Source organism: Terrapene carolina, unplaced genomic scaffold, assembly GCF_002925995.2.
Source record: "Terrapene carolina triunguis isolate 2854851 unplaced genomic scaffold, T_m_triunguis-2.0 Scaffold165, whole genome shotgun sequence".
Lineage (NCBI taxonomy): Eukaryota > Metazoa > Chordata > Testudines > Emydidae > Terrapene > Terrapene triunguis.
Window position 1 is genome coordinate 956,200 of NW_020664516.1, and position 12,158 is coordinate 968,357.

At 47.4% G+C, this 12,158-nt stretch overlaps 2 protein-coding genes across 2 annotated transcripts in view; one reads left to right on the forward strand and one right to left on the reverse strand.

Annotated features, from left to right (window-relative positions):
* The window catches only part of LOC113406927 (translin-associated factor X-interacting protein 1-like), a 50,858-nt gene extending 50,372 nt beyond the window's left edge, over positions 1 to 486 (reverse strand). The window contains exon 1 of the mRNA XM_029912023.1: positions 203 to 486. Within this exon, the coding sequence (XP_029767883.1) occupies positions 203 to 486 (284 nt within the window). The remainder of the gene's footprint in view (positions 1 to 202) is intronic.
* Positions 487 to 545: 59 nt separating this feature from the next.
* The window catches only part of LOC112103276 (ran-binding protein 10), a 142,903-nt gene continuing 131,290 nt past the window's right edge, over positions 546 to 12,158 (forward strand). The window contains exons 1-2 of the mRNA XM_026653804.1: positions 546 to 750; positions 1,767 to 1,878. Of these exons, the coding sequence (XP_026509589.1) occupies positions 546 to 750; positions 1,767 to 1,878 (317 nt within the window). The remainder of the gene's footprint in view (positions 751 to 1,766; positions 1,879 to 12,158) is intronic.

The window sequence follows — 12,158 nt, forward strand, 5'->3', positions numbered from 1 at the left end:
AGGTGTGTGGGGGGGAGGATGCAGGGCGGGTACGTTAGGCAAGGCGGAGGAGGATGCGGGGGGTACCCTAAGGAAGGCGGGGGGCCGGCTATAGGGGAGAACGCAGGGGGTAGTTACCCTGCGGGACCAGGGTTGGTGTGTGCGGCGGGGTTTAGCCCTGGGGGAGGGTGTTGCCCGGGACGGAGGTTATGGGGGTCCCCACACCGGTATGCCCGGGGCACAGTTCTGAACACGGCGCCGTGCCTGGCTCTCCGGCGGCGTTCTGGGGCTTGTAGTGCCTTGCGCCGCCTTGTCAATGTGGACAGCAGCTATAGCGCACTCTCTTTCCCAGCGTGCAATGCGCCACAGCGCAGGGGCGGGGCCCTTGGCGCGGTGCCTCTCGGGAGCTGTAGTCCAGGCGTGCTGGAAGCGGCTTGTCAGGGGCGGGGAGCGGACTCGGATTCCCGTCGGGGCCGCGGCTCCATTGTGGCCGGGCCCGCAGCCCATTGGCTGGCGGAGGGAGCTGGGCCTCGCTCCCCGTCCGGTGACACAATAGCGAATCCAAGATGGCGGATCCGGGAGCAGGGAGCTTGCACGGGGGGGACGCGGGGCTGCCGTGCCCGCCCGAGGAGCAGGAGCTGAGCCAGCGCCTCCGCCGCCTCTACCCGGCCGTGAACCAGGCCGAGACGCCGCTGCCCCGCTCCTGGAGCCCCAAGGACAAGTACAACTACATCGGCCTCTCGCAGGGCAACCTGCGCGTCCACTACAAAGGTGCCGGCAGCCGCGCCGGGAGCCCCGGGCCGGGAGCCCGGCCGCCCTCGGGGCAGCCTGAGGTGCTGGGGCCGGGGGGAGCCGGCACCGGGCTGGTCCAGGGCAGCCGGGGCGCTGCGGGGGGCGGGGGCCTGGGCGCAGCCCGCGCCTCCCTGGGAAGAGGGGCCGGGGGGGCAGACCTAGAGTCGGGCTTCTCCCTGCCCGGGCTGAGGGGGAGCGGAACCGGGCCGGGCAGAGGGGCGGTAGTTCGGGGATCGTGTGTCCACCCCCCCCAATCTCAGTCGCTACCACAAACCCCGCCGAACTGCCCCTCTGACTTTTGGGAGGGGAGGTTTGGGGTTTGAGCTGTCCCTCGGGTTTCCCCGGGCGAGGGAGAGCTAAAGCGGCGCTGAGCCCAACCCCCCTGTTCCTGCCTTATATAACACTTTGCGGTGTCATTTCGCTGGGGGCCTGGCTTCTCCTCTGTAAGGCTCTGCCTCCGTAGGGTCTCCTGTTGTCTCTGCCAGCCCCTCACGATGCTGGCTAAAGGGGCTCCCGCCTGGGTACCTCCATCACTTGAGTTCAGAGGAAACCAGTCAAGTTCAGAGCTCTAAGACCCACGATTTCGTGTTTCTTCCCTCCCCACTGTGATGGAGGCTGCCTTTCCAGAATAGCTAGAGAGAGCTGAGCATACCATCGCCCCTCAGCCTACTAAACACTGATGTCATCTCCATCTTGCACAATTGGTTTGTTTTGGGTGCTGAGATTTCAAAACCGAGGGTAGCATTATGCTTTTTTCTCAGCACCTTAAGAGGGTAGGCAAAGGGAAAGCTGCAGGAGCACATATTGTAGGTTATTTACGTGGTGGCAGTGCAGGCTTGTGTCTTTTTTAACTGACTGAGGAGTCATCTTCTAATTTCTCAGATGCAGAATGAATTTTGCTGTTGAAGTCCTTTGCTCTGTTCATGTGGTGTTGTTGAAATGAAGGGCCTAGGAACTTGTGCCCATTAAGTACTCATTATTCAACTCTTTCCTAGGTCATGGGAAAAATCACAAAGATGCTGCATCAGTCAGGGCTACACACCCCATCCCTGCAGCTTGTGGCATTTATTACTTTGAAGTGAAGATTGTCAGTAAAGGTAGAGATGGGTAAGTGCACTGCTCTAATTTGATTCCAGTGTTTTATATGTGTTTACTAGCTCTGTTTTGCTCAGTCTTCCTTGTTGGAAGGGTTAGAGGTCACTCAGATGACATTTATAATAGGCAGATATGTGGTGAGTTGTTATGTTTGTGTAGTCAACAGGTGGCAAGCCAATAATACATATAGGAATGTAGCTGCTCCCTATGCTGTTTTGTATGGGTAATTATGACAACTTGAGAAGTACTAAGACTCTAATGCAGTTTGAAATTCAGTAGTGTTCCCTTTGTTTCAGTAATGTCTGAATAACTAATAGACTGCTGGAACTGAATAAACAGATATTGCAACATCCTTGATAGCTGGACTGGTTTCCTGTATCACTTAACTTCAGGGGAAATGGAAAATTCTCTGTTTCTCAAGTCTGGGAGGGGACAGCCCATAAACTGAAGTATTTCCCTTCAAGGATTCACTCATGTCAAAATATGTGGAAGCTTTGCTAAACAGGGGAATGTGAGTGAATGAGGGAGTGACGTGGGTCATTAATCACTGAGAATTGCTACTTTGTAGAGCCTGATCTACACTAGAGTGCGGTTGACCCAGCTACATTGCTTATAGGTGTGAAAAATCCACACCCCTGAGCAACGTAGTTAAACCGACTTAATCCCTGCACTAGGTTGACGGAACAATTCTCCTGTTGACTTGTGTGATAAACGAGAGGGAGGGGAGCTCCCTTTTGTGGACACCCAGCCAGCCAGTTAGCTATAAAATCCCTCTTGGAAGCTGTTCTCTACTTGCTTTACCTGTAAAGGGTTAAAAAAGTCCATAGGTAAAAAGAAGGGAGTGGGCACCTGACTAAAAGAGCCAATGAGAGGGCTAGAACTTTTTAAAATTGGGGGGAAAAAACTTTCCCTTTGTCGGTCTGTTGTTCTCCAGAGAGAGGAGAGGAGATGCAGAGCAGGAACAGGGCTGAACTATGATGTAGGAAGCTTTAAGCCAGGTATGAAAAACCATCAGTTCATACCTAGAGATTGCTTATCTGAAACCCCAGATATGTAAGTAAGTCAGGGAAGGTCTAGGAAGACATGATTAGGGTTATTTCTTATTGGCTTGTGGACTCCTCTGTGCTAACCCCAGTTGCTTTTGTTTTGCTTGTAACCTTTAAGCTGAACCTCAAGAGAGCTATTTTGATGCTCAATTTTTGTAATAGTTTTTTTTGATCTAGCAAAAAGCCTAAGTTCCAGATGTATTTTCTTTCTTTTTGTTTTTAATAAAATTTACCTTGAGGATACCCCACAGGAAGGAATTCCCAAGTGTGCTTTTTTGGGTTTGCAGAAGGGTTTTTTTTTTGTTTTTGCATTTGGGTGGTGGCAGCATCTACCCATCCAAGGTCAGAGAGAAGCTGTAACCTTGGGAGTTTACAAGCCTGGAGTGGCCAGTATTAATTTTGAGAATCCTTGCGGGCCCCCACCTTCTATACTTGAAGTGCTAGAGTGGGGAATCAGCCTTGACAATCTGTCTACCACCTTTCTGGATAGTGGGAGAACTCCTCCTATCATGTAGGGATGTTTACACCAAAGTGCTAAAGTAGTGCAGGTGCAGGACTGCTTCTGTGCCGCTGTTCTGTTTCAAGTGTAGACGCTCCCTAGCTTTATTCACACAAGCCAGCCAGCCTCCTGAAAGGCCCAACTGAGAAATCAGGACACTTCAGGGCTGGCTTAGTGACTAATATTCTGATACCAATCCTACTTCTAATGCTGGCTTTAGCCCTCAATGTTTGGAAGTGTAGCAAAGGGCGGTGCTGTCCAAATCCGAGCTCTGGAAGAGCTTGAACCTTATGTTTCAACTATTACGTTTGCTGGATGAAAAGGAGTAGCAGTAATTGAGCTCTGGGAGGAGGTCAGTCATCTTGTCCAGAAGCTCTCCGTGTGCAGTGAGAAGAGCAGCTATCTAAAGGGAAGAAAACAAGGCCTTTGTGAATGTAGGTTGGATCTGTGTATCTTCTACCATCAGTCCGGGCCCTGGATTTCCACTTGATTAGGTTGTTTTCTGAAGGTTGATTACACCATCGGGGTTAGTGACAGGCAACAGCTGTGGGATTGGGAAATCCTAGTGCTGGAGGCAGAATGCCAAAATCAGACTATTCTTCCCATTAAATCTAGCCATTGAAATAACATAGGTTCCTATGGGCTGACTTTGGATTGATTTTCCAATCCAACGTCATGCTCCATAGGGCAGGAACGGCTGGAAGCACAGCAGACGTCGTACATTGTGTGCATGGTATTAGAAGCAGAATGTGAATGTTGTCACTTTACAATGTTCTCCAAGAGGAAGTTCAGCGAGTAGTGTTGACTACTTAGTTTGAATCCCATCCAGCCCTCTGTTGTACGTTTATCACTACATTAAGCATTTTTCTGGGAGCAAAATTAAAGGGCGCATTGGGGGACATGGGATTCTGCTAGGGATGTTAGGAGGAGAGGGGAAAAACTAATGTAGTGTTGTGTGGTTAGCAAGCATGGTGACTGTTACATCTGGTTCTTATCACCTGGCTTGTGTAGATGAGCTAGCCAGGAGGAAATTGATGCCCACCTGCTGTACAAATATTTTCTGTTGGCTGAAGTGTGAACACAAGTGTAGTTATACAGAGGGGAGAACGATATAGGGTGAAATTGGTATAATACAGGACCCCTGTGCAGGTGTGAGGACACATTGGATACAAGGCAGTGTAGGGGATTGTGGGAAGGAGAGTGAGGAACCTAATCAATCAAATCATGGGCATGGTTTCTCATTTAGGAAGGGTGCTGCTTTCACCAGTGAGGACTGAAATCAGGAGATGAGACTGATTATCAAAAGAGCTTCATAGGGGCCTTCTGCCAGCTTGGATCGTAGGGGCTAGGGATGGCATGGTATTTACCAGAGGTGTTTTTTGTCACCCAGTGAAAAACTAGTTAATCCCAGTTCAAGGCATTTTCTATTTTAAAAACTGTTCCATTAATGCACACCATGTTGCACTTAGTTTTAGTTACATATTCAAATTGTGGTTGCATAAGATAGTAGATTTGTACATTAATTTATGATTGTACAAACAAAAAGTAAAATGCATTAGGATTAATACTAATATGTACTGAATATTGAAATGTCTATATATTTTGATTTGGCATTTTCTTTAAGAAGTTATGCATGTTATGACTCATATTTCAGTTTTCAATATTGTGTATACAGGAGTCGAAAACATTTGATTACATGAAAACACCATTAATGCAGAATTGTAGGCTTGATGCATTAAGCAATCAGAAGCATGTAGAGTTGCAAACTTCCAGTCCAGGTCCATTTGGCCATGCAGCATTCTGTAGTGGATAGACCAAGCCTAGTCCTCAGTTTTGACTGGATGTATCCAAAGTTTGAAAAGATTCATTCTATGCTTGCTGAATTTGCTGGACACTGGTGCAGTTATTTTTCCAAGTTTCCCAGTTTAACCCACCCTGTCCTAAACTGTTTTTTCCCCCCAGGAAATTGCCAACCATGGTAGGGATTCCAATTTGGACTGCATTAGTAGTAGTAGGAGGAGTAAATATTTATATTATGATAGCACCCTAAGGCACAGTTAGTTTGTCCTTAAGGTGGACTAGGTCCATCTCATGTGGAGATGGCAGAATCACATAAACTTGCTGGTTGACTCCCGAGAGCAGAGCTCTTGATCTTGACAAGCCATTTCTGTGCTGCACACCATAATGGTCATTATTTCCCATCATAATGTTATGAAGTACGCAGCCATGTCTACCAACACCGTAGTGGTGTAAAAATCAAATGTCACGGTAAGCCTATGGTGATGACATGACCACACCATACCAAAACAATGTGCTGGAGAATTTGCCAAGGCCTCATTTTGATGTCGAAGGCATGTCTGTGCTTGTTTCCCTGTTGCTGGAGGAGGGAGAAGTTAGATGCACAGCTGCATTGAGAGTGCTCAGGCTGAGACCTAAAGCCACAAAAGCATGTAGGTTCTGTGTTGTGGCTGCCACAGCACCCATAAAGATTGCTTGTCCTAGGCATTGCAGTACTGGATCCTGTATCGGAGGCTGTGCAGCACTATGCATACTGCGCTAACTTTTCAAAGACCTCCCAGGGTATGTAACATCTCTCAGGTCTGGGACCCTTTGCTAAATTGTGCTGTGGTACCCGGAAACAATAGGGCTGCTACAGCCCCACTAACTCAGAACATCCTTTTGTGGGCTTTGTCTCATCCTTAATGTTTTACTTTTCAGACTATCGGTTTGGGGCCTAGAGTATCAGTCAGGTGTATGTGTCTATACTGCTACTGAGTTTGTCAGTGCTTGGTACATTTGTGATGCTAATGACTTCAGTTTAACAAAGTGGAATACCGGAATTGAATAAGGAGGAGAGAAGAAGAGTGTTCCAACAGTATCTGAAATCCCTTAGAAAGCAGGTCAAGAGGATTCTTGAAGCTTGTTTCCAAGCTCCCTACTTCAAATCCATAATTTCAGCTTTGTAGCTTGTAGGTCTTTAAACATACTGTTTCTTGCTGTATTGACAACCATTTAGTTTGATGACGGGATGAGGGATATGTAGTGCTGCTCACTGGATTGGGGTGCTGGGAGAACCAGTTTCAGTAAGTGTGGTTGCGGTTTCGGATGGGGATGTCTGAATATGATTTTGCTTAGCATGAACGAAGTTACTTTGTTTTATTAACTGCATTGGAGACGTGACTTTTCTGATCCGTAGGCTGTAGTGCAGGGGTCCCCAACGCGGTGCCCGCGGGCACCATGGCGTCTAAATGCGCCCGCGTACTGGCCGGTGGACAAGCATCCGCCGAAATGCCACCAACAAGCAGCGTCATCCAGAGACGTCGCTGCCGAAATGCCGCCAATTTTTGGCGGCATTTCGGCGGCGATGCAGCATTTCAGTGGCGATGCCTATTGACGTTGCCGCTTGTCGGCGGCATTTCGGCAGATGGAGCCGCCGCCACGGTCCTCCGTGTCTTGTCGTCTGGCACCCGCCCGACGAAAAAGGTTGGGGGCCGCTGCTGTAGTGAGTGGCATTATGGCAAGACTCCATGGCCAGGCCTAAGTAAAGTGGTGGCACTTGCCAACATATGTGGCTAGGCAATGGGGTAGAGGCCACTCTGGAGCATTCCACTGTATAAAAGGAGCATTCTGAGGGAGTCAGATTACTAGCTTTTATTTTACCACATGGCACCAAATTTTGCTTTTCTACAATACCTTTTAGATAAAGGGGAGTTTATGAACTGGCGCCAGAGACTGATGTGCCTTGGGCTAGTGCTGCCATCATGCTAGGGTTATCTGATGGTGATAAGGTGGTACTGATGGGAGGCAGGGCTAACACTTGTTCTCATTCAGTAAGCTCTTTGGACCCTAGACAGAGCTGAATTCTTGGTGACTCTGGAGGTGGCAAGAACTGAAAACTTGTTGGTAGCTCTTGACCAAGATGCAGAACAGCACTGTTCTCCGTCCACTAACAGAGCAGCTTCCCTCCATGTTGTCTTTCCGTACTGTTTAATACAGCTGTCTTCTAAAGGTGCTCTGCTGGGGGACTACATGTGCACAGAGAAGCCACATAGACGTGTTTCCTTGCCCTTCCCCATCCCTAGGCTGCTCTGTTGTCTAAGCATTGGTAAACATTGGCTTGGGTCCCAGGTGGATGTTACAAAACAAAGTGCAATATTCAAAGAGCACTGCCCGGTGCCCCCTAAGGAACCCTTGCCCATTTTAGAGCCTGTCGGGTTCACCCACTCTCCTCAGCTTTACTCCCTCCACATTCCAGGCTGTGAGTTGTGACCGCCACCCTTCTGGCTAAGGAAGACTGACTGACTGCGGCTCACTCTGGAGCCTGGCTGTACTGTTCCTCAGTTTGTCAAATAGACGTGATGTCCGGGGAGGGCTGTGCTGCAACCCCTGCTGGCCTAGGGGCAAGAGCTCAGGACTTGAAGACACACCTGGATGCCTCTTTGTGGCAATTCAGAGCTACCATAGAGCTATTTTACATATTCATCATGGCTGGAAGCACAAGCTCTGTCCCAGGGACTGTGTCCCATCTGTATATTACTGCAGTATGTCGTTTCACTCTCCTATGGGTTGGAGCTGATTTAGGGCACCAGGAAACTTATAAAACCTCAATCTCAGATCTAGGAGGAGTGGACAGGACATGTTTGCTGACACTGCTGCCTCTTTAGGGAGGTACCATGCTCCTCATCTCTTGGAGACTGGAGAGGAGGAACTGAATAAGCTGGCCTGGTACACTGGAGATCCCAGCAGTCTGCTGCAATTGGTTCCAAGCTCCCCTAAGACTTGCTGGCCTTTGAACTTCCTGTGTCGTCCTAGCGTGCTCTTGAGCATCAGCAGTTAGCATGGCTTGATTCCTGACGTGTCCGGTGGCTTACCTTATTTAGCAGAGCTGGCAGAACTGTTTGTGGTGACTCTTCTGTTCATGACCTGTCCACAAACAGATCACGATTTTATCAGTGTCACATTCATAACTGTTTAGCCTGTAGGCTTTGCAAACAACTTTGAGGTTTTTGTGAACTATTTGTGTCTTTGCTCCTGTGTGTATCTATTTGAGCAGTTTGATTGGCCACAGAGTCTCAATGCATTTGCTCCCCGGATTGGCTGAACTACACCTGTAAACAGGATCCTTGTCTGAAGAGCTCCTTGGAGTGTGGAATTTTTCAGGGACAGGGTGGGGAACAGTTTACAGAGAAGCTTAGGAGCTAAGCTGGTTTAGTCAATTTTGGGACATTTAAGATCTTTTCCTGTCCTCCGTTGCACAGAATAATTATCATATTTGGCTAAATATGTTATACCCCAGATTTAAAAATAGCTGGGTTTCTTCATGACTAAAGGAGAGAGAAATATAAAGGCCAGATTTATTGGCTGTCTAGCAGACTTATACCAAGTCATCTCTGCTTCCTTCCCCCTTTTCCCTCACTTGCAGTGCTGCTTTGCCAACTTTGTTTCTTTTTAGCTTGTGGTGGGTCTGATGGCTCTCCCTGTCAGCTGCCTTTAGACAGTATTCTGATGGCTCCCAGATGCCAGCAGATCCATCTCTCTGGCCTCTGCTTTCAGTAGTGGGGGTTTTACAGCATGGTTGTCCCTAGGTGTCGATCCATTGCCTCGCCATACTAGTTCCGTGTTTTTGCAGATGGACATGTTCACGATTCTTTGTCCGGTGCCTAATCATTCCCCGCAGCTGCTTGTGCTGAATGATCCCTCGCTTTTATTTAATGTTTCCATGTTTTCAAATTACTGGCTTTCCCCCTCTTTTTAGTCTTGTCTCTGACATCCTTATTCCCAAGCAGCCAGCACATACAGGGGTGGCTGTGGGAGCATTTTGAGAGGGAATGTTCATTTGCATGCTAATACTGACATTTGCCTGAATAGAAGCTGCTCCCCAGACATTTAAGCAAATCGAAAAAAACCTGAATGTTCATGGCAAAACGACCAAAAAGGAATGAATGTGGCTAGAATTGAGTCACAGTTCAGATTGTGAATATGTTCGCAAACAATCTTGCCTAGCTCTGCTGCTGACTGTGGCTGAATTCGCTACTCTATGCTAATCCTTCGCTGCTCTGAAGTGCGCACAGGCTTTAGGTTTCTTTGTAACCCTCACTTCAACTGATAATACGTGGCATTGAACGCTCTTTTGTGCCCTGCAGTATTGCTTTGCTAAGATTTTATCAACTGGAGCACTACTGAAAGCAGAGCTTGAATTTAATAGTGGTCTGGTGTTCTGGGGGCTGGGATCTCTGGAATGTGTTTGGGAAGAAAAGCTTGTGGTGAGCACTGACAATGCAAGTTTTGAGGGTGATAGATCAAACCCCATTGGAAGCGGAAAAAGCAAGGGTGTCTTATCTTTACCCTTTCTCAATTGCAAGACCTTTCTAACCTCACCCTTGTACCTGGCTTCCTCCTGTTACCTCACTGTAGAGCACTTGGCTTTGGTGCAGTTGTGATTAATGCCCTACGGTGCACATGGAGTGAGGGATGTCTTTCAGGTTTTGTGCTGGACTGGTTTCTCTTGTCCTACTGAAGATTGGTTTACCTGGTCAGGCGCTTATTTATTTGGCATATGCAATCTGGTCAAGCAAAGCCACAGCGTTCTTATCAACGATGTTCAAGGCACAAAGATCTTCAGGAAGTTGCCATTTTGAAGTCCTCAACAATATGTGTCATGGTTTGTGGCTGGCCACATTGACATAGTGGACAGTCTCTAAAACACCACCGAAATTCTGCTGCAGCACAAATTCCATGTCTGGTATGAAACCAGTTCAGAAGGCTCCATTGCCTTTGCGGTAAATCGCATTGAGTGGGTCCAAGACAAGATAATTATTTGTCACTTTCTCTGCGGACCATGAAACTCACCATGCATCCTCTACTGTAAATCCCTCTCCTGGTAAACTTATCCACAACAGGTGACGGGGAGGGCAGATGACCATGCGGTGGATTAAAAATGTCTTTAATTAACAGTAGATGTGGCATATCACGCAATTTCATCACTAGCTTGGCTATGCTTTCCTCTCTGTGAACACTGAACGGAGCAATATTGTAGAGAACCGGTAACCATGGTAGAGAGGAGTAGTTGAAATAATGTGCATGGTGGATTAAGTTGTATGTGGATCATCTTTGTGTGAGATGAGCGAGCCTATACTGGAGCGCTATATCCGCCGCTGAATAAAAGTGCCAAGGCTGAAGTGCATGATGTTTGGGCATTGGTGCCCCATTTCATTCCGGCCAGTTTTCTGAGCAGGTCGTTGTGCGTTTTGACCTTAGTCGCTGTATTTGTAAGATGATCACAATATGTGAGAGTTCTACCCAACGTGAAGCCTAGATAGTCCTGTTGTGAATCATGCTTTAGTCTCTCACCATTGAGAACTGCCTTATAGAGACAGAAGCAAAGGTTTCCTTCCTCTTCAGAGCACCAGCTCTCCAAATAAGCCATGATGACAGTAGCACAGTGTACTCCTTTGAACTTGAGATCATTTTTTCGGTGTTAATCATCCAATCTCAGGGTTTGAATTCACATTGTCTCTGCTAGGCTGTGCTGAAACATCAAGAGGGTAATGCTGTCAGTTTCACGAGCAGGCTGTTCAGCTATTAGTCGCCAGTATGGAACATGTCTCCTTTTCATTTGCAAGCCCTCTCCTGTGCACTGGTTTTGGCCTTGCATCCTTGATAGAATGGTTTGTTTTTATTTAGCAGCCTTCAGACTCCCATCTGCACTAGAAAAATGGCCTGTTGCTGAGCATCCCAGCTTCTCGTTAGCCGATGAAACCGGTTGAAACACTGATGCACACAGGATAAACAGTTTTTAGCAACGTTAGTGTGATTGGGACCATGCTTTGTTAGTCTACAGGACAAACAGGATAACAATTGCCCTCATCTAGTCTACAATCAAAATGAATAAGCAGTGAATGAATGTGGTTTGCGGTCACCAATTGCTGGGGTACTTAATCATAGAAATGTAGGACTGGAAAGGTACCTCAATAGATCTAGTCCAGTCCCCTACGTTGAGGCAGGACTAAGTATTATCTAGACCATGTCTGACAAGTGTTTTTAAAGAAAGGGTTAGACAACCTCTGAAGACGGAGATTTCACCAGCTCCCTAGGTAACTTGTTTCAGTGCTTAACTACCCTACAGTGGGGTCCCTCCCCTCTCCAAACCTTGGTTCACTTGCAGTCATTCTTGATGGGATATTGTGAATTCCCACCATTTCCCTACCTATCTCATCTTCTCCTCACCCTGGGACCTGGCATTATGGCAGTGTTTAATTGTTATCTGTGGTGAACTAAATTGGGATTCTCCTTCGAGCCAGGCAACGGTGAGTCTAAAGTACTGGTTATAGAACAGTGCAGTTTTTATTTCGCGGTGTCATGTTGCTCTGAGACTCGCTATAGACGAGTGCCGAGTGTTTTCAAGGCCATTATCTCATGAGCCATTGGTGCCCAAAACATTTTATACAGCTGGGAAGCTGAAGTTCCCTATTTTTTAACGGGATAAGGCATGCCTCAAGCATGGAAAGGATGATTGGGTTCAGGTCTTAAAATAATGCCATTCTGATTGCCATCTTTTTCCTTACTTAAGTCTGACCTGATTTTAGTGTCTAACTCAAACAGCAAGAACTAGAACCCAAAGCCTTATGCCCTACGAACAGCATGAGGTCCCATCATTCTAGTGATATGAAACATTAATCTCTGATTCTAGCTATTTGTGATCTGGAGCTAAAATCATGTTAGGACTCAGTTGGTGTTGAGAAAGCAAG